The sequence below is a fragment of the Neofelis nebulosa genome, chromosome 6 (assembly GCF_028018385.1).
Source record: "Neofelis nebulosa isolate mNeoNeb1 chromosome 6, mNeoNeb1.pri, whole genome shotgun sequence".
NCBI classification, from domain to species: Eukaryota; Metazoa; Chordata; class Mammalia; order Carnivora; family Felidae; genus Neofelis; species Neofelis nebulosa.
The window spans coordinates 147,582,428-147,610,020 of NC_080787.1; the positions used below are offsets into that span (position 1 = coordinate 147,582,428).

A 27,593-nucleotide genomic window follows, 5' to 3' on the forward strand; every position below is an offset into this window, starting at 1 on the left:
GTGTTCCGGAAATCCTCCCCTACGGGAATAGAGGGCGCTGCCGCCCCGCCCCGCCCCGCCCCGCAGAGACCGGACTGGGCCCTTTACCGGCACAGATGAGGAAAGCGCAAGACCCGCAGCCCCGGCTCTACTAGGGAGGGCCGGGATGGGGCCGGGAGGCCGGCCCACGGCGGGCCTTGTTCTCCCTTACCGTTCTGGGAGCGGATCGCCTCCCCGGTGCTGCGGTCTCCGAACACGGATAAAGGCCCCTCCATCTTCGCGGCGGCGTGCACGTCGAGTTTCACCCTCACCGCAGGGAACCAGCGTACGGGTCCCTACGCCCGGTGGCGTCCACAAGAGCGGTGGTGGCTACGGCGTGGAACGGGCCTGAGCGAGGCCGCGGAGACTGCTGGGAACACCGCTCCCCCGGCCCGGCCGCGGGGCAGGGCGGGAAGGGAAGGAGGGGAGGGAGGGGAGCGAAAAGTGCGAAAGACCCGGAAGTGAGGAGCCGGAGAGGGCGGGCTCAGCATTTTCACCCATTTAGAGAGCGAATGAGAAGGGCGCGAACGCAGGAGAACGGAAGTCGGGCTCTGGGACTTGGGGAGGAAGGAGGTGCTCGGCTGACGATTCTCCCCCACCTCCTCCGGACACGGGTTGCGCGTGCGCATTTGCACATTCTAGTGCCTTCTAGAAAAAGTGGATGGCAGGGCGGAGCTTGTAGATAGGGTGTAATTAGAAAGGGCGGGCCCTTCAAGGTAAAACTGCGCTACGGAGTGTGGTGTGTTCGTTTAACGGTCTTGTTCTCGTTAAATGTATGAGCTTGCTCGGAGAGCGTGCGGCGAGTCACAGCATAAGCTCACGAGCTTAAGCTCGGGGCCTGAACCTGGGTGGGACGGGGCAAGAGTGTTACACGGGCCATCCGGGGAAATGACAACCACGGCTTCTGAAGAGAAACTGCATCTTGCGCTGCCCAGTTTCTCCTATTGCTCAGCGGGGCTGTGTGTGGGTTCGACAACGACCGGCCGAGGCTTTGCGACTACGGGAGCCGAATACGGCAACGCGAAGTTATGGGTGCCTCGGGCCCGCGACTCAACGCTAAAGGCTCTCCTAACCTAGTGCGTTGCGTTCCGCCCCCAGTCGCGTTGCAGCGAGGTGGTAGGCGGGCTCCAGGGTCGCGTGCATCTCGGCGTAGGCGGTGATTGGAGGAGCAGAGGTGACGGACCGCCCTCTCAGCCGCTCGGCGGAGGGGCTTGTTAGTTCCGGGCCGAGACGTCGGTGACCTCCGGCATCCGAGTTCTTTTCCCTGAGTTAATATGGCTGCGGCCGGCGAGCGGTTGGGACCTCGATGAGGAAAGGACGCGAGGCTTTTCCGAGGCTGTGCTCGCGATCCCTCAGCGATGGCGCTCCGGTCGCGGTTCTGGGAGTGGCTGTCGGTCTGCAGGAACCGCGGTAATTCCCACTTCTCTCAGATAACTTCCCAGGGCCTGCCCAATAAGTGTGCACACGCAAGTAGTGATTTATATTCAGCACATCCCAGGCTAACAGCATTGTGATGACAGTAGTAGGAAGTCAAGAACCAGGATCTGTGATGACTGGACTCTGTGACCAGACTTACCTTTTCTCCCCCTTCCGGGGAAAGAAGATTCGGGGAGTGAATGGGGACAGAGGTTAGATCACATTCCAGTTTTGTCCGTGGTTGTCTTTTTAAAGATACATGTGGTGGTTTCCATTCTTAGGGTGTGGGGTCGCAGCGCTCTCCACCAGTTCCAAGCCAGCGGTGAAGCCTGGAGTGGATCCTCTGGAAAATGAAGCCGTCGCGCCAGAGTTCACCAACCGGAACCCGCGCAATCTGGAGCTCTTAGCTGTGGCCAGGAAAGAGCGGGGTTGGGGGACAGCGTGGCCCTCCCGTGAGTTCTGGCACAGGTAATAACATCGGCCAGGTAATTGACTGACAGCAGTGCAGGGTGCGCTACAAGTTGGTTTCATCAATTCAGTTAACCTGCCAGATACTTCTGGGGATTCTCTTCGCAGGAATCTGCTGTTCGGTGGTGGAGGAGACGTTAGCCGAGGAGGAGATGGGCGTGGGGGGACAAACAGTAAATAAATGTCAGGAAGAAAATTTAAAGAGGATGATGTTAGAACGGGGCGGGCGGGGGTGGGTTGGGTGCTTGCTAAGGCTCCTTCTAAAAGATAGGGAGAAGACAGTCTGCCAGGAAGAGCATTCCCAGCAGAGGAAACGGCCAGGGTGGTAATGGGCTTGTGTGTTGGAAGGACTAAAAGGCCTGTGTACCTGGAGCTTAGCGTGCAAAGGAGTGGATAGTGTAAGGTGAAAATAGAGGAGTAGGTAGGAGACCGATCGTTAACTTTGTAAATTGAAGTAAGCAATTTATGATTTCTTTTCACTACAGGAGGAAACTGTGAGAGGGTCTAACGTTTTGAGTTTGAATTAAAGGTCATTCTCGTTGCTTTGGGGTGAGCAGATTTTTAAGGGGGTAGGGTAGAAGCAGAAAGACAAGTTAGGAGTCTATTCTTTTTTTTTTTTTTTAATTTTTTGTTTTAACATTTATTTATTTATTTTTGAGAGACAGAGCATGAGCATGGGAGGGGCAGAGAGAGGGGGAGCCACAGAACCTGAAGCAGGCTCCAGGCTTTGAGCTGTCAGCACAGAGCCTGACGCGAGGCTCGAACCCATGAACCATGAGATCAAGACCTGAGCTGAAGTTGGACGCCCAACGGACTGAGCCACCCAGGCACCCCAGTTAGGAGTGTATTCTTTGTTATAAAGATGGTTGTTTATTGACCGCTTTGTATTTTCCAGGAACTACGTTAGTTGCTTTATGTATGTTTTCTCGTTTAATCCTTCAAATTACTTTATGAAGCAGGTGCAATAACGTCCTCCATTTTATAGGAGCAAGAGAATTGAGGCATAAGGGGACAAGGTTAATAATGAGCACCAGAGCTAGGATTCAGATATATTTGGTCTCCCCTAAGAGCCAGGCCACTAGAAATTATTATCACTGTGCTGCTTTATTTTATCTGCTGATTTACTTAGTAAGCATGTGTTAAAGGGGAATGTTTCTTAAGGACTCCATAAAATTGTAACAGAAAGTTAGAAATCGTATCTGTGTAATATATTCATTCAACAATCATTAGGCCTGTGGCGTTTCATAGGCATTTTGCTAGAGGCAAGAGATGCAAACATAGAGTAGACGTCATCCCTGTCGGCAGATGTTTTCATGGGTTTGTAGTGAAAGATGGAATAGGGATAATGAAGTGTTACAGTTGTTATGATGCATTTTTACTTAGTGTACATAGGGAGGAGTCAAAGGGAGAAAGCAGATAACTTGAATTAATCTGGATCTCAAGTCAAAAAAGCTTTTGAAACACCAAACCTATTTACTTAATATTTGGATCATTTAAATAATTAGAGATGTATTTTCCCACCTGTTTTATTTCTATCAGCCATATTCACAGTATTATCAGCATAGAATTTTGGTATTTTATAGTAGGAAGTGACTTTAGAGATGAGTCCTCTGCCTTTGTTGAACACATGGTTTAGGATAAGGATCAGCAGACTGTGGCCCACTCTTGATTTCAGCTCAGGTCACGATCTCATGGTCGTGAGATCAAGCCCTGTGTCAGGCTCTGCACTGAGTGCAGAACCCACTTGGGATTCTCTCTCTGTCCCCCGCTTGCTCTCTTTCTCTAAAATAAAAAAAAAAAAAAAAAATTACAAATCTCTTAGCACACCACATACACTGTTTTTCATCTGAATCCTCCCTGCCCTCTTCAAAGTACACCTTGGAATTCCTTTGTGTTGGTTAAGAACATTGGCTCTGGAACCCGACTCCTGGACCGAAATCCCAGCTCCATTACTTACCATTAGTTGTAATCTTGCTAAAGTGACATAACCTTTTTGGGTCAGTTTCTGACTGAAACAAAAAACAAAATCAAAATAAAAAAAAAACACAAAAATCAAAAGAAATGGTTATGAGATTATTTTGCTACATGAACTATGCCTGAAACAGGACCGTGCCTGGCACAGTAGATGCTCAATAAATGTCAGCAGCATCGTCATAAAGTGCTACTTTGTTCTGGTGACTGCATAGAATACCACCACATGGATGCTTTCGTTGGCTGGCTCCATATCGTTGATTACCGTAGTGATTTCCAAACAGGGTTGCAATGAATTGTTTTTTCCATGCATTTGATCAGTGAGGTTGGACATGTTTTCATGGGCCTAAGGGCCATTAATATTTTCTATTTCTGTGAACAGGCTGTTCAGATCTTTTGCCTGTTAAGTTATTGGTCATTTTCTTACTGATTATAGGAGGCTTTTTACATGGAAATTACCTCTTTGCATGTGTTTAAAGTGTTTTTTGTTTCTAGCTTGCCTCTTGGTTTGTTTGCTGTTTTTTTTTTTTTTAACTGCAGAAAAATTTGTCAGTCTTTATAGAAACTGGACGACATAGTTTGATATCATATTTAAATAGGCTTACTTCGAGATTGTAAAAAAAAAGTGTACCTTCTAGTATTATGATTTCAGTTTTTTACATTTAAATCTTTGATCAATCATTATTTTGGTGTTAGCTGATAAATAAAGGCTTAGAGTAAATATATCCTTACTCATCGCAGGGTCACAGCTTAGCTCTGCCTCCTTAAATCCTTTTTTGAGGTAGCTGCTGTGTCAATAATTCTCACTTTTCAGAAATACCAAGTTTCTCTAGGATATTTGAGGTGTTAAGTGGAAATGTTTGGTTTAGTTGTTGAGGTTATCCTCACAAAGGCAGAGGACAAACGCCTTTCCCAAGTAAAATCCAGGTTAAATGCGTTGAAGTAAATGAAACACTGTGTTCTTGAGAAATATTTGGCGTTTATTCACCTGAGGCTTTTTAATCGAGGATTCTTTTACGATTTTATTCTGTTCTCATCTCGTTTAGGTTGCGAGTTATAAGGACTCAGCATCACGTGGAAGCACTTGTTGAGCATCGCAGTGGCCAGGTTGTGGTTTCAGCGTCCACTCGGGAGTGGGCCATTAAAAAGCATCTTTACAGCACCACGAACGTGGTGGCCTGTGAGAGTGTAGGACGGGTGCTGGCAGAGCGATGCTTAGAGGCGGGAATCCACTTCATGGTCTACCAGCCCACTCCGTGGGAGGCAGCCTCAGACTCGGTATTTTGGTTTCGTATTTATTTAGAAGGTATTGATTCCCGATGTCAGGTGCTTACGTAGCAACGGTAATTGCATGTCTTAGGTTCTTTCCATGTGGCAGCTGCCGAGGTGGGTATCCTGACCTGCATCGTGGCCCAGAGGGTCAGGATTAGTATCCCCTGTCCTGTGTACAAGTAACCTGAGGCTGGCTTGTCCAGAGTCCATCCAGGGGGACTGGTGTACAGCCGCAACGTAGACCGCTCTGCTTCCCCCTCATACGTTAACATCTCGTGTGTCTAATGAGACGCCATTAGTCTTTGACGTCTCTAAGGTTTCTTCTTATCCGTGTCATTAAGATCGCTTTCTGAAAAACCAGGGTAGGCTTGGAAGTTAGCAAGGAGCAAGGCGGCTGTTTCACCTCTCTTTTGAGGAGTGGGAAGCACGGTTTATTGCCCGCTTATTGTGCTGACTTAATCTTTTCCTTTTTTCTGATCTTCAAAACCAGATGAAGCGACTACAGAGTGCCATGACAGAAGGTGGTGTGGTGCTGCAGGAGCCCCGGAGAATCTATGAATGAACTAGAAGCATTGTTCGAACGTATGGATATAAAGCTGTGAGCTGTTACATCCTTCAGAAGAGAGCATCTGGAAGAACAGCCAGCTTGGAAGTTTTATACAATCACGTAACAGTGGAATGTTATTACCAGTTAAGAAGGTCGTCCCTTTCACCCCGTGTGTGTGTGTGTGTGTGTGTGTATCTTGTTGTTGCTCATCAAGGGCTAAATTCTTACCTTCTCTTGGACAGAAGTACCTGAGAAAAGCTGTTGCCAATGATAATTAACTTTCGAAGGACAAATTGTTTATAAGCTAAAGAATAAATGCATATTATGAACACTTTCTGGTTAAATGAATTTTTTTTTTTTGCCTTTGAGCTCACTGTGGCAAGAGCACACACACGAGATTTATGCAAACTGCATGTCACCACCTCCAGCGCAGAGGGTGATCTCAATAGATGGCCGTTGCTGCTCAGAGTGTGGACTTTTTTTTTTTTTTAATAGGAAATGCCTGTATCAGTCAATTTATTATAAATGGCCTTAGTGCTGTGAAAAAAAGGGGCAAATCCTAACCTCAGTTGGGCTCCTGAACCCTAACCTGCAGAAGCAGATTTGAAAGAAGAAAGCACAGTGGGGAACTGAAGCAGCGGTGGAAAGGAGCAGGGCTGGTGTATATCATATGCCATTAAGTGAGTTTGTTGGATGGGTGGTGAAGCTGTGCCGGGTGGGAGTCACGGCAGCTCTCTCACGGGAATGGATAAAATCAAAAGAGGTTAACTACTTCTGGCTATTTAAGACAGATGTGAAGAGGAAGAACATGTAAGCAGTTAGGGTAGCTTCTGGAGCATTTCCTCCCAGTTTTTAAATGTGTATCCCAATTATACATACATAAGTGAAATGACATTACTATTTCCAATCTGAATATTTGATAGGTTCCTGAAAAAAAGCTAAGTATGCACCAACATTTTTTAAAAGTATGATTGGTTCTGAGAGGCCTTCAAGGGAAGACGTAAAGGCTGATGGACTAGTGGCTTCGGAAATTGACAGAGACAAAAATAGAGTTCACCTGGAAGTGACACTGTACGTGGGTTCCCCCCCCCCCCCCCCCCGCAAGGAACAGGTGGATGTTTTTTTTACCCCCACAAGGATTGTCCCAGATCATCTCTGCAGTTCGATGGGCGATTATTGAGGCTTTTTGCGCAGAGTTTGATAGATGGTATTATAAAGGATGATGCAGACAAAGTGAAGAAAAAGAAGGGGTGTTGGGGGAGGGGACGGGGCAGCTCAATACGGGCGAAGTGCGAACAAGTGCTGATCTCAAAGCGGACGAGAGGTGGTCCCTCCACCCTGCCACAGCTGCCGTCCTGACCTACGTACCGCAGTTCCTCCAGGTGCTGTCTACCGGCCCGTTTTCACCCTTCTTCAGGCACCATTTTCTCCCACCACCCGTCCTAATACCCTAGGTCTCCGTAAACCGCACCTTAAAGTCACCGCAGAGATTGCGGCGCGGAGCAAGGGAAAGGGGCTTTGGCTGGAAGGCGGGGTCTAAGCGAGCCCCGCCCGCGGCCGAGGTGTAAGGGCGGACACCTGTGGGCGGGCAGGTGGCGGCACGCGGCCAATCGCAGGCTCCCGGGCCGCCCGCTTCCCGTGCGAGCCCTTTAAGGCGGCCGGCGCGGCGGAAGCGCGTGGCTGCACGTGGCCGCACCGGGCGCCCTCGGCGGAGCTGCGTGGCCATGGACGTGGGCGCCGACGAGTTCGAGCAGAGCCTCCCTCTGCTGCAGGAGCTCGTCCTGGGCGCGGACTTCGTGGGTAAGGGCGGGGATTCCGGGCCCTGTCGCCGCATCCCTCTGGCCCGCGGGAGCCTGCACAGGGTGTGGCGCGGGCGGGACAGGGGCAGGGAGGTGAGGCCCAGCCGGGACGCTCGGCAGGCCGCGGGAGGCGCAAAGAGGGCCCTTCCGACGGACGGGGACATTCCTTCTGGGGCCTGGGCGGTGGGACGTTAGGCAGCGATTACTCCTTGGCCCCACTGTGGTCCAGGTGGAGCCGAGCGGATGGGATGAGTGGCCTGGCTTGTCCTTTGGCTTTCTCCTTTCTGTCTTCTTGACCCCACCTGGCCTCCTGAGCCGAGTACGCTCGCTCACCTGCAACACTTACAACATGAAGAGCCGTGGCAATGGCCTGCGTCTGCGGACTCTGGTCTTTTTTGGTTTTTTGCCTCCCCCGCAGGTCTGGACATAGAGTTCACGGGCCTTCGTTCTAACCAGTCCCGGCCCCAGCAGATCAGGTAAAGCCAAAGCTGCCTTACAGCTGAGCTAGGGAGGGGCTCACCTGTGCCCTTCCGACTGGTGTTCTGGCCACTTGCACATTCTTTCCCTGCAGACACCTTGTTAGCATGGGACGGGGGGGCAGGACAGCACTCTGTGGGTGGGGGGGGGTGGTCTTTGTCCACTGAGCACTGGGAGTACATAATAGTTGTAACAAGGAAAAATGCTGCTTGTGGTTGAGAGATGCTGATCCAAAGTGGAGTCTGGGGTGCCTTCACACCATTTCCTTCCCTGTGGGATGGAGATGTCTGTTTTTCCGCAGCCTGTTCGACCTGCCCTCGGAGTGGTATCTAAAGACCCGTCAGAGTGTTCAGCAATTCACAATCTGTCAGATTGGTGAGTTTCTTCTTCAGCTGTTTGCTACCAGTTACTGAAGGAGGGGTTTGTATCGCCTTTGGGTTTCCTGCTGGTAAAACAGCTTTGACTCCTTTCAGAGATGCTGGCTTCAGTTTTGGCCGTGTTGTGCCTGTGGGGCCCGACATTTGGAAACAAGCAGAAACTGAATTAGCTGCACTGTTCCCATGCCTAAGTAAATCGACATTAAAGAATCTGTATCCTCTCTCAAGAAAAAATGCGTGTGGTTTTTGCTTAAAACCTGCAAGAACAAGATCCTGTTATAAAGCGTCTCGCTCTGCAGACTTTTTCACTAATGGGGCTTAGACATCTTTCTATATCAGCATAAACAGATTCCCGTTCATTTTTTTAACAGTCACGTAGTGTTCTAGTTGTGAATGTACGGATTGACTCAGTCTCCTTATGATGCCTTTTTACCTTTTGTGTGTAATCAAACAAGTTGTGTTAACTGTCCTGGTGTTTATGGATGTGTTTGGTATACTACCAGCAGTGGTTGTGGAGTTAGTATGTGCATGAAAGTATGAACTTGGGGGGCCAAACGATCCCTCTCCTACCAGCCATCCACAGAATTTACACTGACTACTAAAGCACTGAACGTGCCTGGTTTCCTCACTCTTGCTGGGTAAGATCAGTCTTCACTTTTTTGCCCACCTGGTAGAGGAAAAATCTAATTGTTCTGATCTACATTAAAAAAAATTTTTTTTTAACGTTTATTCATTTTTGAGAGACATAGAGCATGAACAGGGAAGGGGCAGAGAGAGAGAGAGGGAGACACAGAATCTGAAACAGGCTCCAGGCTCCGAGCTGTCAGCACAGAGCCCAATGTGGGGCTCGAACTCACGAACTGCAAGATCATGACCTGAGCTGAAGTCGGGTGCTCAACCGACTGAGCCACCCAGGCACCCCTGATCTACATTTTAAATGCTGGGTTAACCTTTTTTGTAAAGGGGTAGGCGATACATTTTTCAGGTTTTGCAGATCGTTCATATGGTCTCTGTTACAGCTACCTTTCTGTTGCTGGAAGTTAGCCAAAGATAATATGTAAATGAGCATGGTATGTTTCAATAAAGTTTTATTTACAAAAAAAGGTCTTGAAACAGATTTTACCCTTGCTTTTTCTATGCTGAGCATGTGTGTGTGTTCTCTCTCCTTGTCCTTTGCTATTTTTCTGTTGCAGTTTTTTTCTTAACGGTAAGACCTCTTTGAAAAGTATATGAAACGGCATGTAGATATGTTTCTGTTGTCTTCCCCTACTTTGAAGTCTTCTTCACTTCACCATAGGGTCTTCTTAGCCATGCAGACATTTTAAAGTCCTTCACTGTATAAATCTGTTTTCTTTAGCATTTCCTCCGGTTAGTTTTAAAACTAGAAAAATGTCAGTTTTCTGTATTTGAAGAACCACTCACAATTATAGTTTAGTAATTTCAGTGTGAATTACAGTTTGAGAGCTCTCCTGTTTCTAATTTTTTTTTTTAAGAGATTATCTTATTCTAAGGCATACAAAGTATCTTTAGGTGCAAAGTACCGTTTGCAATGTTTCCTTTCTGCAGCTAACTTTTGATAGCTTTGCTTGGGTATTCACTCCCTCTGTTCTTCTTGTAGGATTGTCTGTGTTTTCCAGTATTGAAGGAGAGTCAAACAAGTAGGTATAAAGACCTTTTGCAAAACACCTGGCTCTTGCCCACTAATCTTCTCCACCTGCTCTCCCCTCCGTCTTCTGCCCCAGGCTCTGAACCACTTTGGCCCTGGATGTTCCAGGTTCTCCTCCCCTTTTGTGCCCTTTCGGCCTCCTGTCCCCTGCAGGTTCTGGCTGCTTCAGGTCTCTCTTGGGGCAGCATCTTTTCCGGGGGTCTTTCCTGGCACGTCGGTGCCCCTCTCCCTGTTTCTGTGAGCCTTCAGGGTAGGTCTAATGAGGGTGATGTGACTCCTGGACACCAGCAGGCAGAAAGCGTGCTGAACGGTGGACTCAGGATGGGGGTGGACCCTTCCCCGAGGGCAGGATCTCTGCCTTTTTCCTTTGGCCCCAGGGCAGTCAGCAGTACTAGAAGTGGCCAACGTTTAGGTGCTTCTCAAGTGAAAGAAGTAATTCGCTTAGAACCCTGCCCTGTGGGCTAGAACTGAAAAAAATGTCTTTGGCTTTTTTTTTTTTCTTTCTTTCTTAACGTTTATTTTTTTTATAGGTATGTAGCCCATTCGTGTAACTTCTTTCTCTTCCCCACGACGTTTGGGGTTTTGGATTCGGAGTTCTCTTTCCAGGCTTCCAGTGTCCAGTTTCTGAATCAGTATGGCTTCGACTACAACAAGGTATGGCAGCACAGCGGGGAAGGCTAAGGTTTTTTTTTGTTTTTGTTTTTTTTAAAGATTTATTTATTTATAATAGCACAAGTGGGAGAGGGACAGAGAGAGAGGGAGAGAGAAAATCCCAAGCAGGGTCCACACTGTTAGCACAGAGCCTGACACAGGGCTCGACCCTATGAACCACGAGATCATGACCTGAGCCGAAATCAAGAGTCAGATGCTTAACCGACTGAGCCACCCAGGCGCCCCAGAGATAGGAAGGTTTTAAAGGTTCTTTGGTCCAGCTGGGCTGCGTCTCATTTCCTGTGCACGTGAGACTGGACAAGGAGGGCTTCTTTTTCATCTGTTCCTGCTGCACAGAGGATGCCTCCACTAGTCTGCTTGTTCTCATCCTGTCTAGTTTCTCAAAAACGGGATCCCATATATGAATGAAGAACAGGAGAAGAAAATCAAACACAACATCCTGACTGGGAACTGGAAAGTTCGCAGGTAAAGCCTGTTTCTCCAGGTGCTTCGTGGGTTTCTGTTTCTGGTGTCTTTCCGAGTTTCCTGTGGGTAGGTGTGCTGGCTCGAGAGCACAGTGACCTCACGGCATCACCTTTAACCGGGGTGGCTTCGGCAGTATGCAATCAACCAAACACGACAGCTCAGAGTGACGGTGGTTCCGTTCCTTCCGCTGCGATGAGAGCCCTCTTGCTGCATCAAGTATGATTTTTATGTTCAAAAGTGAAGGGAAGTGGGGAAGAACCGACTCTTGACTCCGTACTTCAGTGGAGAAGCAGGAACTCCGTTCCGGTGCCACAGCGGGGAGGGGCTCTGCGGGACTCCCTGTGACGCATTGTGCTGGCTTTCAGTGTGATCCTGGGGAGGTTTCAGGGGTAAATCCCGGGTGACCTTGACCATGCTGGTCATAGGCCTCGGCCTGGACCTACTGCCCCGCGTTCTTGAATCTGAGCGCTCCCGAGGGCGGGGTCTCTGCCTCTCTTCTTTGGCCCCAGGGCCAGTTGTCCTACTGGAAACCCCGTAATGCCGTAGAGCTGGGCCAGGAGTGATGCAGTGACAGCATCGCGTGGTCACCTGGGCCCCAGACAGGCCCTGCAGTCAGTTGTATGGAGCTCAACCAGTCACTTCAGCAATTTGAGCTCTAGAGTCTTGCCTTCATTGGGAGGGGGCTTGAATTAGACCAGTTTTAGCTCTGGAATGTTCTGGCTGATTATTAGGTCCAGATAACTACATACTATTGGAGGTGGGGGTTTTGTTTGTTTTTGTTAAGCCCTGTACCCAAGCTGGACCTCGAAACCACAACCTCAATATCAAGAGTTGCATGTTCCACTGACTGAGCCAGCCAGGCGTCCCCAGAAGTTTCAGGCTTTTTTCTTCCCCCCTGAAATCCTCATTCATGGATTTTCAATAAAAATGTCTCTTTTTGTAAGAGGAAAACTATTTGAATTTTTAACCTTCTGTTATTTTCAAATGTTGAAGAAGAGTCTTTCCTCATCTCAAAATAACATCATGTTCTTGTGTCCCTAACATGGGAGAAGATGTGCTTACCAAGGTTCCTGTCTTTTCCTTATGTCACCAGATGGTGCTTTATTACCCCAAAGGCCGAATTAAGCAGACAGGCCTGACTGTAGTGCTCAGTATTGGCTCGCTCCCAGGACCTTTTCCTGCATGCGTCCCAGTAAGGCAGAAAGGATGGGGCGTGCCCCTGTGAATGTATGGGAGAGCATAGGCCAAGCGTCTGGCTTTCTGTTGCAGAGCAAGGCTCAGAAAATAGTCCCTTTGGGGTCCATTCTGTTGCCCGGATCACCGTGTTAAAGCTGGCACCCTCAACCCCGGTCACGTTCACACTGTCTTGAGGTTCTGTGGTTCCCGTGGTTTTCTCCAACCTCCCATTTCTGTGTGCCCGCTTTTAGTTCTCTGGATAAAGACCAGATCAAGGTGGTGATTGATGAGGTGACACGGTGGCTGGACCTGGCGGAGGAGGGCGACTGGATGACTCTCCCTGGTATTGCTGGTAGGCAGGAGGCTCTTCCCGAGCCTGGGAGTGTTGGGGCCAGTCACTGGCAGGTGTGGGGGTCGGGGGAAACGTACCCCCTCTGTCTTGTGGATCCTGGGCGTCAGCTCAGCAGGCACGTTGTCCTTGGGGTTAGATCAAGCTCCGACCTCAACTCAGAAGCTGGAGGCATTTTGGTATGTTTTGTTTGGTTTGACTTTTACATTTGCTTATTTATTTTTGAGAGACAGCACAAGCAGGGGAGGGGCAGAGAGAGAAGGAGACACAGAATCCGAAGCAGCATCCAGGCTCTGAGCTGTCAGCACAGAGCCCCACGCGGGGCTCGAACTCACAAACCACAAGATCATGACCTGAGCCGAAGTTGGACTCTCAACCGACTGAGCCACCCAGGCGCCCCATACCTGTTTGGTTTTTTTAAATTAAAAATAAAAAAAAAACTTATTTTTGAGAGAGCGAGAGCAGGGGAGGGGCAGAGAGAGGGAGACAGAATCCAAAGCAGACTCTGTGCCGTCAGCCCAGAGCCCGACGTGAACCACGAGATCGTGACCTGAGCCGAAGTCAGACAGTCAACAGACTAAGCCACCCAAGGGCCTCTGTGTTTATCATTTTGAAAGAGAACTTTATGACCTTCAGCGTAGTGTGCTAACGTGGTGGCCGTCAATAGCTGTGACCCCCACACAGAGACCCTTTGGGGTCCTCAGTTTCAGAGTGGCCCTGAGATCAGCTTCGAGGACGGATGTGGATGCCGTGTCGTCCCGTCCTGTGGGCTTCCGGGCCACGGCACACCGAAGCGCTCCGTTTGTTCCATGTAGCCCTCCACTTCCCTTCCTCCTCTCGAGGGGAAGGTGAACCGCCGTCTGTGGCGGTTCCATGCGAGCCTTGTGTCTCCTTGCCGCAGGCTTCCAGGCCTTTGAGATCCAGCTGGTGCTGAGGCAGGCCCTCCCCAACATCTGGACGGTCCTGAGAGACCAGGGGGTGAGTTCCCGCCTGGGGGTGGGCAGCCTCAGGGGCTCTGTTTCTCCCTCGGCCTCTGAGAAAGGCTCGCTCTCGTCTTCCCCTCGCTCTCCTTCTGTGAGATTATGGCTACGTTCCCAGGAACCCGGGATTCGGAGGACTTGTCTCTACTTTTGTCTCAGATAATAGTGAAAAAAGTGAGCAAACAGCATCGCTGGTACCTTGAGAACACCTCCTGCGATCGAGAGAGCTGTTGGAAGGAGAAGATTCTTCTCTCTGCGAGGGGTTTTTCTGTGTTTTTCCAGATGCTGGTGAAAGCCCAGAAGGTAGGGAAAAATCTCTCTTCTTGGCCTCCAGCCGTCTTTCGTATTTCTGACCATGGTAATACGCTGCTGCTGCCAACAAAAATGAGATGCCTTGAGATAGAAGCGGTCCGTTCGCGACGGGTTAAGCGGGGACAGAGGGTCTGCATAAAACACTAAGGTTCCCGTCCCCCACGTCATGACTAGCTGACCTGGAACTGCTTGGGGGGAATTGCTTCAGTTTAGCCCCCGGCGTGGACCCTGCCCCACATCCCTCCAAGCCCTGCTCGTCCTCTTTCTGGCATCTACGCATAGGGGCCACTTGTCATGGGAGGGGGTGGTGAGGGGGGATACCGTGTGGCGGGATCTCAGGGTTCTGAAGCTGCCCACTCCCCCCCCCCCCGCGGGAGAGTGTGGACCCCGGGATGTCTGGTTTTAACCCTCCTTTCTGCCGCCTGTCCATCCCTCCAAGCAGCCCTTGGTGGGCCACAACATGATGACAGACCTACTGCATCTGCACGAGAAGTTCTTCCGGCCGCTTCCAGGTACGGGCGTGCCCGCCACCCCCTCCCGGTCTTCCCTTCACGTCCAGACGGGGTTTGGGCCCCAGTCCTGCCCCAGGGTAGCCCCTCCACGTACCCCTCCCCGGGACCCGCGGGTTTCCGGGGATCTGGCGGATCTGTGCCTGTTCCCATTTCCCCCCAGTGCAAGCCAGGTGACTTTCCGGCAGAAAGACTTCCATTCGGCTTGATCCCGTCCCCGCCTTGATGGCAGCTGTTGTGTACCATTGCCTGAGACCTTGTGGGATCAGAAATGCGAGGAGAGAGGAAGCTGCCTTCCGTCTCCGCTACAATCCTAACACTTGGATTCCACCCCCCCCCCCCCCCCGGGATTTATCACAATATTCGATCACACTACGAGTTTGATTTTGCATTTGGCTTCCTCCCCCCCCCCCCTCCCCCCCCAACTTACCCAAAGCATTTATGCCGTTAACCTAATGTCATTTCAATGGCTGTGTGGCCTTGTCTTATGGCTGTGCCACACTTTGCCTGACTGGTGCCCTCATTGCGTGTACGATAGTGTCATGCAGCCGTGCAAGGCTTGGACTCGAGAGCCCTGCTTCTGTCCTCCTGCAACCCTCCTCACGTGTGTTAGCTCCGCAAGGTGCTTTCTCAGTTTCCTTGCCTGTGAGAAGGGGGTGATAATAGTGGCGATATCTTAGTATTGGGGGATTAAATGAAATAGTGTCCGTTGTCTAGATTAAAAGGGTGGGAGGGTTTTAAGACTTCCCCGGAAATGATAAAACCCCTCAGTTTGAGCATATGGAGAGAATGGAGGGAGAAGTAGGGGTAAAATTAATGTGCACTGGCCAGAAAAACTAAGACAACAAAAGAAAACTGCTGGGAGAACAAAAGCTGGGTAAGAAAGGAGAGGTTGGGGACCACGGCCTGGCCCCTGTGAGAGCAGGAAGGGTGGGGAGGGGTGTTAGGGACATGAGGGGGAGCAGGGGGCAGAGCCAGGGATGAGACGGGCTGTCCTCTCACCCAGCGGGCGGTCGACAGGTGGAAGCGTAAAACTGGGGAAACCCGCAGCACAGCGCCTTTGTGGATCTGGGAACAAACACCCAGAGAAAGAACATGGAAAGCGCTTGCCTGGGGAGCGGGCAGAGGAGAGTGGGGTTTGCTTTGGTTTGTTTTGCCATAAATCTCTTTAAACTCCATATAGGTAGTCCTTTGATAAATATACCAATTAATAGCTTAATAGCTTTTTTTTTTTTTTTTTTTTTAATTTTTTTTTTTCAACATTTTTAATTTATTTTTGGGACAGAGAGAGACAGAGCATGAACGGGAGAGGGGCAGAGAGAGAGGGAGACACAGAATCGGAAACAGGCTCCAGGCTCCGAGCCATCAGCCCAGAGCCTGACGCGGGGCTCGAACTCACGGACCGCGAGATCGTGACCTGGCTGAAGTCGGACGCTTAACCGACTGCGCCACCCAGGCGCCCCGCTTTTTTTTTTTTTTTTTTTTTTTTTTTTTTTAAAATCGGGCACTTAAAATTTTTAGTTGATTTTTTTTTTTTTCTTGGATTTCCTCTAAACAGTCCCTTACAGACCATTTCATACCCGCTTTTCAATAGCACTTCTTCCTCCCTGTGTGCATTGGCTCACACTACAACTACGTTAACTAGTGATGACAATAGACCATATCCTGAGTTTAATGGAAAACCATCTGGCTTTCACCACCACAGAAGGTGATGGCAGGTTGGTTTGAGATTTAAAATCCTTAATGACTAGAAGAAAGGATGTTTTTAATCCCCATCTTGTTCTGTATTGCTTGCCTTGTTTGTGAATTAGCATTGGTGACAAGCTAGGTTGGAGAATCTTCCTTCCCATTTTTATCTACAAACTCCCTTCTATCTGGTGTTTTGCTTCAGAAAGCTATGATCAATTTAAGCTGAATATCCATAACCTATTTCCTGTTCTCATTGACACCAAGAATGTGACAAAGGACATCTGGAAGGTAAGGAACGGGATTGCTTTGTCCCAGTTTGTTAAAGTTTGTTTACCGAGAGCCTGAGCTCCTGAGAGTGCAAGCAGGGGAGGAACAGAGAGAGAGGGAGGGAGAGAGAGAGAGAATCCCAAATAAGCTCAGCACTGTCAGCAGAGAGCCCGACATGGGGCTTGAATCATGACCTGAGCTGAAGTTGGACACTTAACTGACTGAGCCACCCATGTGCCCTCACTCCGTCTCTTTTTTAAAAATTGTTCCTCAAATCCTTCTCTCCTTTTTTACAACCAGTAACAACTTCCTTTGTATTTTCATGTTGGGTTATCATCTTAGCTTGTAAGTTTTTTCCTTCCCTCGTCCAAGTTCCCATGTTTTGACTGAGTTGTATGTAGCTTGTCCGATCTAAAGCACCACATGGAGCAGTTTGTTCTAGAGCTTGATACATGCGTGGTAAGTATCTGCGGCCCGCTCAACAGGGTGGGGGAGGCTCTGAGGGCTCTTAACGATCTCTGCTGAACGTTAAGGTCATGGGTTTCAACCCTGGGCACGATACCATCACCTGGGAAGCTAAATTCTGCCATCTGGACCCCACCACCAGCTTCCTATGGTTTAGAGGGCTGGGGGTGCAGTGGTGTTTCTAAAGCTCCCAGGTGACTTCTGTTGCACAGTTAGGGTATGAATTGCACATGGAGAAGGGAGGCACCCAACTGGCTTGAATGCTTCTTAGAACTTAAACTGAGGAACAGAGAGAGGGGAATCAGATCAGCATTTTAAAGCCCGAAGCTGGTCACCTAACTATTCAGTAAGGGAGCTACAAAAAAGGCATTGGGTTACTTGGTACCCTTTGCTTAGAGCCATGTTTATCATTTGTCCCTCCCCAGTTTCCAGCTCTTCCACGGGTCTGTGATGCTGTGCATATCCATGTGACAGAGTCCAAGGGTGAAGCAGGAAGGGTGTGGGCTGACCGGTGGGAACCCACGTGTTCTTGCCACACAAGCGGAGAGGAGCTCGGGGTGACCTGGCATTGCCCAAGGCTCTCTGGTTCTTGGAGCACCTGGTGTCCACATGTGTGTCCTTGGCCGTGGTCTGGTGCCTTGGAGGCATATGTTTACAGAACCCCTTAGACACGTGCCTTTGCAGGAAGGTGGTAGGAGTTATTGCAGTTTTTCTAGCCTAGGTTATTGGGTACCTTCTAGAAAACCCAAGGATGCTGCTAGGGCCCTAATCAAGGGATAAAGACCCTGATCTTTGAATAGAAAGAGGAGTTTATAGGAATTATTTTCCAGGATCCTTCAGTGGCCATTGGTAATCCCCAAGCGGATAACAAAAGCACAAGTTTTATTCTGATTTGTTCCATAATTCTAGGAACTGAATTTCCCAAGGGTTTCGAATCTCTCAGAAGTTTATGAAGTCCTAAACAGGTAAGGAGGCTGTTTTTTGGGGGGGAGGGAGCTGCTTGTAGAGCAGGGGGTTCTTGATGGGGCGTTGGGGGATTTTACTCCCCAGGACACACCCTTTTGGTTGTTGGGGGGTGGGGAGGACTGTCGTGTCTGGCAAGTAGACAGGATGCACAGGACAGCCCCCAATGGCAAAGAATTCTCCAGCCCCTGACACTCCTGTGCTAAGTTTGATCTATCTAGAGGGGCAGGAAGCAGGTAAAATACCTACAGCCACTGAAGTATATGGTGGTCTCTCGTGGCCAGGGTTTAACTTCTTTTGATGTCTTTCTGATTGGAGTGAAAAGCTCTAGCACAACAGGCTTCTTTCCTTCAGTGCCCTGATGTTTGTCCCCGGCCTGCCGTGGTGCGGGTGGGCACTCTCTGAACACTTGAGTGAATGGCCCCGGACCTTCCTGCAGGAGCGGTGGCTCCCACTTCCCCTCACAGCCCTGATCCGCTGTGGTCTGGGGGCCTGCTGGTGGGGACACGGATGCCTGGAAGGCACCAGGGTGGGGGTGCTGTGCCTTTCCGTCCTGGGGGGAGGTGGGGGGGGGGAGCAGCAAACCTGAGCAATGGCAGCTGGAGGTGGGACCATTCTGGAAGGACGCCTCTGTTGGTGATTGTCCTGTGACAGCCCGCAGGGGTGCCCTGCAGCTCAGCATGTGACGGTCTCCTCTGGGTCCTCATGCCTCATGTCGCCTTTCTCCGATGGCCCTCCTGGGCCCCATTTCCCGGAAGAAATGGGGCCCAAATGCAGGAAGGGTGCCCTCCCCTCCAGACCTCTGCAGCGTTGTCCTCTTTGTGGTAGTATCTCCTGCTAGTCAGCACATGTGAGCGCCTACTGTGTGCAGGGTCCAGGCAGGGAAGGGCTGCCCTCCGCCCACCTGCCCAGCCTCTAGTCCCGTTGTCCCTCCGCTGGTTGGATGGCCTCCCTCTCGGGGCCCTCCTCCTGGCCCTCTCCTTTCCCTCGTCATCAGCCCGACCCAGAAATGACAGCTCCCCACTTGACTCTCTTCTCGCAACATGGTCTTTGTTCTTATCTTTGCGACTTACCTTCAGGGGCCTCTGCTTCGCCTCGGCCCACCGAGGCCGGGTTTTCTTCCTTCACAGAACTTGCTCTTGTGAGCTTGCCCAGTGCAAACTCCTCCGTGGTCTCGGCCGATGGACTGACTCATGGGTGCGTTCCTGGCACCCTGGGCCCCTCTCTTCCTGCACCGTTGATGGTAGCCTCTCGTGGAGTCGTGGAGGGTTTTCGTTTTTAATTCACTCCCGTGGGCTCTTGTTCTTCCACCCCTCCCCTCGCTCCCAGGGTCGCTCCTCGGCCTCCTTGCTCACTGCTGTGTCCTTGGGTGACTGAATCCACCCCACTAGCTTCAGCTACCACCGCCGTGACTGCCGTTCAGACCTCCAGGACCCCTCTGGCGAGCCGCCTGTCTGCCTGATGTTCCTACCCCACGTGGCCGCAAGCACATCTAACCTGGCGTTGTTCTCTGCCCCCCAAACCCACTTCTGTGCTGGAGCAGCTTCCTCTACGTCCTTCTGGCACCTGGTGCCGTGCTCAGGGCTGGTGTGCGTGCCAGAGTTTTGTCCGTCACTGACGGGCTCTGAATCTAGACCTCTCGGGTTTGAACCCCAGCTTTGCCACCCAGTGGCTTGTGAGCAACCTTGAGAAAACTACTTAATCTCTCTGGGCCTGAGTTTCACGGCCTGTGACCCTAGAAAATGACTCCAGGTGACGCACAGGCCGCCGTGGGACTTACTGTGCTCATTGGTGAGAAAGGACCGAGACCTGTGCCTTGCGCTGGGCCCGCGGCTGTGACATGTTCGCCAGTGGCCATGCTGCTGACGGTCCTAAACCGAGCAGCCACTCTCATTGAACAGATGAGGAAACCAGTGTTCCGAGACACTGGGCACAGACCCAGTTCTCAGAAGCTGTGGTGGGAAACGGAGGGAAGGTCTTCTCGTTGAGTGGGGGCACCAAGCCAGCTGCCAACTGCTGGTCAGGCGAGTTCTGCCTGTCTTCCACCCTGAATGTCTGTAGTCAAGTCTGCCCTTCTCTGCATCCCCGGGATCACTGCCCCAATCTTTATTTTCCTTTTTAAAAATTTTTTTTAACGTTTATTTTTGAGAGACAGAGACAGCACAAGCGGAAGAGGGGCAGAGAGAGAGGGAGACGCAGAATCAGAAGCAGGCTCCAGGCTCTGAGCTGTCAGCACAGAGCCCAATGCAGGGTTGAACTCACAAACTGTGAGATCATGACCTGAGCTGAAGTCAGCTGCTTAACTGAGCCATCCAGGTGCCCCCGAGTATTTTTCATTCCAGGGATGGTGGTAGCCCCATGGGTGCCTCATGGCCTGTCCTACCTCGTTTCCCACTGCTGCTCAAGTGATCTTTTAAAAAAAATTTTTTTTAATGTTTGTTTTTGACAGACACAGCATGAGGCTGGGCGGGGGGTGGGGGGGGGGCGGGCAGAGAGAGAGAGGGAGACACAGAATCCGAAGGAGGCTCCGGGCTCTGAGCTGTCAGCACAGAGCCCGACGTGGGGCTCGAACTCACAGACCGTGAGATCACGACCTGGGCCAAAGTTGGACGCTCAACCGACTGAGCCACCCACGTGCCCCTCAAGTGATCTTTTAAAATGGGAACTTGACTGGCCTGTGTTTCTCCTCTGCCTTTCTGATGCTCCTCAAGCACCTCCCCCTGCCCCCGCTGCCAACAGCTGAGCTCTTTCACTGGCCCCTGCCTTTCCCTCGGGGGCTCCGGCCACACACACACACACACACACACACACACACACACACACACGTCAGGCCTTGCTCCCTTTCCCTCACTGCCTTTGCGCCTTCATTGTGCGCGAGATGCCAGACGCCTCCCCATCACTTCAGCCAAGCGAGTTCCTGTGGTTCAGGACTCCCGGAGTGCTTCCTCCTTCAGGAAGCCTTCCGTCCCTCCTGCCCGCGGCCTCCGTACCCTCCAGTGCACTGTTCGTGCCTCGGGCGCTGCAGGGCCAGCTCTGTACGTGTCCTTTGGGTCACCAGGTGCGTGCTCCCTGGGCAGAGCCAGTGTCAACTTTATCCAGGTTCCTCACTCAGGCTAAGCGTGTGGCCAGTACTCTAGTGACCCAGCAGCAGCCTCTCCCACCGTCTTCACCTGTGCTGCTGCCTGCTTACTGAGACCTCATCCGCCTGTTCCTGGACCTGTGCCTTTTTGTTTCTTTCAAAACGGCACCCCAGTCCCGGGGTCACTTTTAGTTATATTAGCATAAGACGGTGAGGAGATCCCAAGAAGGGCTTATTTTCAGTGACTGCTTTTTCTTTTTTTAATTTATTTTTTAACGTGTATTTTTGAGAGTGAGAGAGACACAATCTGAAGCAGGCTCTAAGCTGTCAGGACAGAGCCCGACGCGGGGCTCAAACCCACGAGCTGTGGACGCTCAGTCGAAGTTGGACGCTTAACCGACTGAGCCACCCAGGGCCCCCTCTGTGACTATGCTTTACGCTGTTTTTCTTCTGTACTAGTGACTTGAATCCTACCAAAAATTCCGGGCCAGTGATTATTCACGCAAGCAAGTGCGAAAAATACGGTATGTTCCCGTGAGCTGGGGCCACCCCCTAGGCCGCTGAGTATTGGGGTGGCGGCGCTATGGCCTGGTCTCCCCATGGGCAGGTGTGTGTGGGAGGGTTACGTGGGTGCTCCATCATTTTCCTGTCTATGCTCCACGTGACCCCCCTACCCTGAAAAGGAGTCCTTCTGGAAGGCTTCACGACCTCCTGGGGGGCATCTGCTCCCCTTTGACACGTGACTAGCCTGCTGGGCAGCTTTCTGCCTCGGCTTCCTGCTGTCGTGGGGGACCCGGGGTGAAGGTGGGTGCGGGTGGGAAGAATGGCACACCCCTCTCTGGAGGAGCGATGGTTGGTGGTGGTGCGTGTGCGGCCAGCACGGGTGTGGAGCTGGGCGGAGAGGAGGCTCCTTGTCCAGGCCGTGTTCTGACGGCTGCCCGATTCTCTCCCGCTTCTGGAACACGGCTTCAGCTGAGACCAAGTACCCCCACGAGGCTGCGTATGATGCTTTCCTCTGTGGCTCAGGTGAGAGTTGCTGTCGTTACACTTGGTGGGGGGAGGCTCACGCTTTATTGGGGATGATGCCCCCTCCCCAATCCCGAGGCTCTCCGTTCATTTCTAGGTGGGTTGCACATCACAGAAATAAAGCGTGGCTTTGCATGTTTTGATAAGGGGAGCTGGTCGAGGCTGGATGCCTGTTATATCTCTAGCGTTTTGTCCCCAGTTCTTCTGAAAGTGGCACATTTGCTCCTGTGGAGAGTACATGGGTGAGTGTTCCTTCCATCCTGTTACGGGAACGGGGCTCGCTGGGTGTGAGCTAAGGCGCCCGGCTCCTGCGGCTGTCCCAAAGGGAGCGTGTGGGGCGCTATGTACACGCAGTCCCTGCCCGGGGAAGCAGACTTCCTCCTCAGGGTGGCCTTCCCTGCTGGTCCTGGCCCCTGTGTTCCCACTGGGAAAACTCACGTGCCGGGAGGCCGAGGCGGTAAGGCCAGCTGTGGCTCCTGACCCCCGCCTCCGTGCCTCCCGGGGTGTAAGCTTGCTTTGTTACCTGCCTGTTCCTCATCACTGTGTCACAGTGAGGTAGGAGGGCTGAGTGTCCAGGCCCATAAGGGACCCCTCCTGGGGGTCCCCGCAGTCAGGCCGGGGAGAAGGGGAGGGACTTGGAATCGGGCATATAGGAAAGCGTTTCTAAAACCCCAAATTGGAATGCGTGGCGACGTCATCCTCGATGCTTCCAGCATCCGCTCATAGGCGGCGACACCACACATGAAATACACATTCTGTAGCGCCAGCTGGGTGTCTGTGTTTGTTGTGTAGGATTTGGGCCAGGTGAGGAGCTCATCAGAATTGAAACACAGGGTCCTTGAGGCCGACTTGGAAACCTTTGCGGACTAGTGAAAGCTAATAACTTTGGACTAATCTGTTAACCTTGGTACTGCCTTTGTCTGTTTTGGTAATGGACGTTATGCATAGCAATCCTCTGTGACCTATTGATGTGAGGCTTATAACTTAAATAGGAAGTCTGCCCCCTCTTGCTCCTCCCTGAGCTCTGACCGCATCTCCGTGCTCCCCGGGAGGTACCCACGTGCCAGACGGTGAAGGCAGCTAACAGCCCGAATGGCAGAAAATCTCCGTTCTTCTCCCTGTCTTCTAGAACTTTTCCGGTCCAGATGACCCCAGTGTCCGACCTCCCATCCTCCTCCTTAGCGTCCGGAGGTGGCACCTGGGTGCCTTACATCCTTTTGTTTGATTGAGTTCTCTTGACCTAAAAGCCCTCCTAGATTTAGAGAAGTTCTATGGCTGCTGGGCCTGCCTGGCTCCAAGACCTGTGTCTTCTCACAGACCTGTGCTCAGGGGTCTGGTGGTGTCTGGACAGAGGCAGGGCGTGGTGGGTCGAGGGGTGAGGACGGCCTTTTGGAATCAAGGGTGATGGTCCCATCAAGGGATGATAAAGTGGACCTGGGGACAGCGGCCTCTCACGAATTCTCTGAGCCCATTGCTAATGTTTGTCAAGGGATCTTTACCAAAGTGCAAGTTCTGCTTTGGCCTAGGCCTGGAGAGAGTTCTGTGAGATGGGCCGGTTGGGGGAAGCACGTGGACTTGGAGGGAGGAAGGGCCTTCCCCTGTTGTCCCCGGACCCTCAGCTGTGGCCGAGGACCTGTGTGTAACTGCTGGTACGCCTGAGTGCTCCGGGCTTTTCTCTGTCCCCGTAGAGCTGGCTCCCTGCCTGAGCTGTCCTTCCCTCTGTACCTCGATGTGCTGGCTCCCTATGTGAACCAGGTGAATCTTATCCGAGCCGGGGTCCCTAAGATCGTGAGTAGCTTTTGTTTTGCTCCTTCCCCTACTCAGCCGCATGCGGGGAGCAGTCTGGTTTGGGGGTCTCTCAGAAGGGGGTGCTCCCGCCCTGCTAGGCTTGTTCTGTGTCTTCCTGCCCAAACCCGCGTGGACGCGCTCGTTCCTTCCTTCCCCTCCCAGCCCAGACAGAGCCCTTCCTAGCCTCTCTCAGGGTCTTCAAACCCTGGGGTAGGTTGCCAGTAGGAATGGCAGAGAATCTCCTCCTTTCTTCTCCTTGTCTTCTAGAACTTTTCTGGTCCAGATTACCCCAGTATCCGACCTCCCATCCTCCTCCTCAGCGTCCGGAGGTGGCCTGGGGTCAGCGAGCAGCAAGTGTACCGTGAGTTTCAGAATCTCTGCAAGTTCGATGTCCGGCGACTGTCGCGGAGCCAGTTCCTGCTCTTGACCAACAAGTTCAAGGAGTAGGTGCCTGGGTTCGCAGCCCGCCCTCCCGCCCCGCAGCCCGCCCTCCCGCCCCGCAGCCCGCCCTGTCTCCTTGCGGCCTCCTGCCGCCTGCTCAGAGACGCAGGGCTGATACTTGCACGCCTGACCTGAGACCCTCTTTTGGCAGCGCTCGGAGCATCCTGAGGGAGTACCGGGGCCACCCCACCCTGCAGATCTCCCTCTATCGGTACTGGAGACACTCCCCCGACATCAACTGCTTGTTGCAGTAAGTGACCAGGGCCGAGGCTGCCCTCTGGACTGGCCCGCGGCGCCAGCTGGGGCTGAGTGGGGCACGGTTCGCTGGCTAGCGTGTGGTCAAGGGGTCCTTGGCGAGTATGGTGGCCTGAACGTTAGTCAGTGAGACCGGACAGGGCTCTGGTAAACGTCCGCTGTGTTGGGTGCTGGCCTAGGTTCCAGGCCTTCGTCAGTGAACAAAGCGCAATCTTGCCCTCGTGGAACTCACACTCCAGTGGGAGGTGACAAGTGAATTGCGCGACGGATCAGGTGACAAACGTCTGTTAAAAAGAAGAGCCCGTCAGGAGGTGGGAGTGGAGGGCCAGAGAGGGGCGGACGGTTAAAGGAGAAGGTGGGACCCCATTAAAGTCTCCAGGGAGGTGAGGGAACGAGCCAGGCAGAGCGCGGGGGAGGACCGTGTCCAGGCAGCGGGCGGAGGCCCTCGAGAGGGGCCACGAGGAGAGAAGGGACACAGGTACGTGGGCCGGACGGGGTGGAGGGCTGCGGGTGAGGGCCGTGGGCGAAGCCGCGGGTGGTCAGAGGTTTTCAGCAGAGGAGGTTTTCAGCAGAGGTGGGACACAGACTGCAGAGGACACGGAGGGCCAGGGAGGAAGTCGGGGAGCCAGGCGGGCGTGCCGTCGGCTTTTGGGGCTTGCACTGCATGGCAGCAGAGGGGGGCGCCCAAGGGGGTCCCGGGCAGACCGGAGCGGGGTCGAGTTTGAATCGGGGTTTTTTGGCCCGCGTAACTGAAAGGTGGAGTTGCTTCGTAAGGGTTTCGGCTTGCCGGTTGGGAGCCGTATGTGTAGAAAACGGCATGCTTCAAGACGTTTGCCCCTTGGTGATGTTTTCCTGCCTGCCAACCTCTGATGTAAACCGCTAGGAGGACGACCGGTCCGGGTGGGTCTCGGAGCCCTTCTGCGCTCACGACGGAAGCTCGCGCTGGGGAAGTGAGAAGACAGGACGGTCTGGGTCAACGGAGCGGGGGGCCCGCGTGTCTGGGCTTTCACACCTGCCAGCGCACACGCGGCCGGCCGGCCGGCACCGCTGAGCCGTGCTCTGTCTTGCAGGGTCTGTGGCGTGGTGGCCACCTGGGCCCTCCTTGCTCTCGTCCTCGGGAGACCTGACCCCTGAGCGTGGCCTGCAGCCTCTGTCCCATCTCCGTACCTCTCCGGGATAGCCGTCCGCATGTCCGCATGGGGCTCCTGTGGCTTTTGTGTAAATCGTACCTTTCTCTGCAGACCGATGTGTGTGGTCCTTATGAGGAACTTTGTTTCAAATGTGAAATTGTGTAACTATTATCAACGATAAAGAAATCCTTAGAAGTGGAACTTTCGTGGCCCAGACTTTTCTTTTTGTAAATGGGAGAAGTTCCCACCTCTGGGAACTTAAGCTAATGTTCCAGAGGGTCTCATGTGCGGACAACTAGCATTGGACGCCAGGTGAACAAAGGGCCACGTTATTTCTGGGAGAGAAATTCTTGGCCAATAGGCTGGTTGGGATTTAAATCTGGGAAATGGCCTAAGTGTCCATGTGCACCTGTGATGTTTTGATAACATTTTATGGTTTATAATGTTGAACATTCACTTCAGAAACAAGAATTACCCAGGGGCACCTGGGTGGCCCAGTCGGTTAAGCGTCCAGCTCTTGGTTTTGGCTCAGGTCGTGAGCTCACAGTTCGTGAGTTCGAGCCCCGAGTCGGGCTCCACATTGTTGGTGCAGAGCCTGCTTGGGATTCTCTCTCCCTCCCAGTCTCTCTGACCCTCTCTGGCTTGCTCGCTCACTTGTTCTCAAAAAAGAAAAATTAAACAAAAAACAAAACTTCTCCATCCCACAGCTGTGTCCCCTGAGGGGCCAGGGAGACTCGGGTTATTTTGCTTCCTCTGTGGTGCTCCACACCCGCCATGCCCACACTGTACTCAGCTTTATGAGTAGCTGTTCTCCATCGGGAGCAGAACTTGGCTGTTTGTGCAATCTTGAAACTTCACTTGTGATTCAGCAGAACCTTCCTAAATGGGGGCGGGGAGGGGGGTGCCGCTGTTTCCTCCATAAAACGGGAGTGTTAGTGGTGGCAGCCGCCCGGTCGGGAGCTGCCTGTCCTGAGGGACGTGAGCGCCAGATGGGGTGCTGTCCCTCAAGATTCGGGGCAGCTCATGGTCAAGCCAAGGACACCGAACTCTCAGGTGGCGGGAGGGAAGTTTTACCCCTTTGTCCACACAGCATCCTAGTGGGACGCCCCCCCTTCCCCAATCGGATGTCACTTTGTATACACTGAGGAGAGCTCCCTTTTCTCACGTGGGCTTTCGGGGCCCAGTCTAATTTAGATGGGCTCCGCATTCAGTGCTCAACACGAGAGTGAGAACAAGCTTAGGTCGGTGAGCAGAGTGACCGTTTTGGCTTTCCGGGGTCGGAGTGCGGTCCGAGCACTGTGAGCTGTTTTCTGTGGTTCGGGAGTGAAAGCGGCCTGTCAGGACTTTACCTCTTAGCTGTTCACGGGTCTTTACGCCTCCCCTGCTTCTCACACCTTCGGTGGGGCATCTGCTGGTGTTGAGGGCACCGTCTGCTGTCCCTGCTGGGGCGGCGGGTGGGGGAGAGGGGTGGGGGCGGCGTGGAGGTGGCCGAGTTGCTCCAAGTCCGTGACTGTGCTTGGGTTCTAGGTCCTGATTCTCCTGGGGTTCCTTTGTTTTCTCTTTCAAGTTTATTTGTTTCTTTTGAGAGGAAGAGAGCCAGTGGGGGAGGGGCAGAGAGAGGGAGAGAATCCATGCCGCCAGCACGAGCCCTACATGGGGCTTGAATCTCAAACCGTGAGATCATGACCTGAGCCGAAGTCGGAGGCTTAACTGACTGAGCACCCCCCCGCCCCAGGCGTCCCCCTCGTGGGGTTCTTGATCTGCGTGCTGCTCAGAAGTGCTGAGAGCAGGGAGAGCCCTGGGATGCCGGCGGGGTGGGGGGGGCTTTTGCTGCCTCACCCTGCTTTTTCCTCCTCTTTGTGTAGGTCTTGATAGCCAAGCTTCTCCTGTAGTTCTCTCTCCCATCATTAAATGAAAAATCCAAAGCAAAATGTAAACCGGATGCCTTACTCTTCCCCCTGCCCCCACCTGCCTCTCCCTGGGGCTCTGGCCCTCCTTCCCCTTTCAGGCTCCTTT

General features: G+C 52.3%; 3 protein-coding genes across 6 annotated transcripts in view; 2 read left to right on the top strand and 1 right to left on the bottom strand.

The window, feature by feature from the left end:
- Positions 1-430, bottom strand: part of TCP1 (t-complex 1) — a 12,003-nt gene extending 11,573 nt beyond the window's left edge. Inside the window, exon 1 of the mRNA XM_058735813.1 lies at positions 191-430. Coding sequence (XP_058591796.1) covers positions 191-254 — 64 coding nt within the window. The 5' untranslated portion in view covers positions 255-430. The remainder of the gene's footprint in view (positions 1-190) is intronic.
- A 115-nt stretch (positions 431-545) lies between these two features.
- MRPL18 (mitochondrial ribosomal protein L18) lies at positions 546-6,023 on the top strand. Of its 2 annotated transcripts, XM_058735821.1 has the most exons (5): positions 546-1,428; positions 1,716-1,902; positions 4,920-5,006; positions 5,561-5,562; positions 5,642-6,023. In XM_058735821.1, the coding sequence occupies exons 1-5, from the start codon at positions 1,377-1,379 to the stop codon at positions 5,701-5,703; spliced, it is 390 nt and encodes a 129-aa protein (XP_058591804.1). In that variant the 5' UTR covers positions 546-1,376; the 3' UTR covers positions 5,704-6,023. The 2 variants fall into 2 exon arrangements, with proteins under 2 accessions (XP_058591804.1, XP_058591803.1); XM_058735820.1 differs by lacking the exon at positions 5,561-5,562 and having other exon boundaries at positions 765-1,428; positions 4,920-5,151; positions 5,636-6,023.
- Positions 6,024-7,362: 1,339 nt separating this feature from the next.
- Positions 7,363-25,778, top strand: PNLDC1 (PARN like ribonuclease domain containing exonuclease 1). Of its 3 annotated transcripts, none has more exons than XM_058735822.1 (19): positions 7,363-7,492; positions 7,910-7,967; positions 8,270-8,343; positions 9,964-10,003; positions 10,542-10,665; positions 11,060-11,148; positions 12,576-12,676; positions 13,575-13,651; positions 13,813-13,956; positions 14,405-14,477; positions 16,366-16,451; positions 17,805-17,860; positions 21,397-21,461; positions 21,910-21,963; positions 22,163-22,205; positions 23,652-23,751; positions 24,019-24,194; positions 24,344-24,442; positions 25,518-25,778. In XM_058735822.1, exons 1-19 carry the CDS (start codon positions 7,417-7,419, stop codon positions 25,579-25,581), a joined length of 1,599 nt encoding a protein of 532 aa, XP_058591805.1. In that variant the 5' UTR covers positions 7,363-7,416; the 3' UTR covers positions 25,582-25,778. The 3 variants fall into 3 exon arrangements, with proteins under 3 accessions (XP_058591805.1, XP_058591808.1, XP_058591807.1); XM_058735825.1 differs by having other exon boundaries at positions 23,652-23,718; XM_058735824.1 differs by having other exon boundaries at positions 7,364-7,492; positions 14,408-14,477.
- Positions 25,779-27,593: the final 1,815 nt, after the last annotated feature.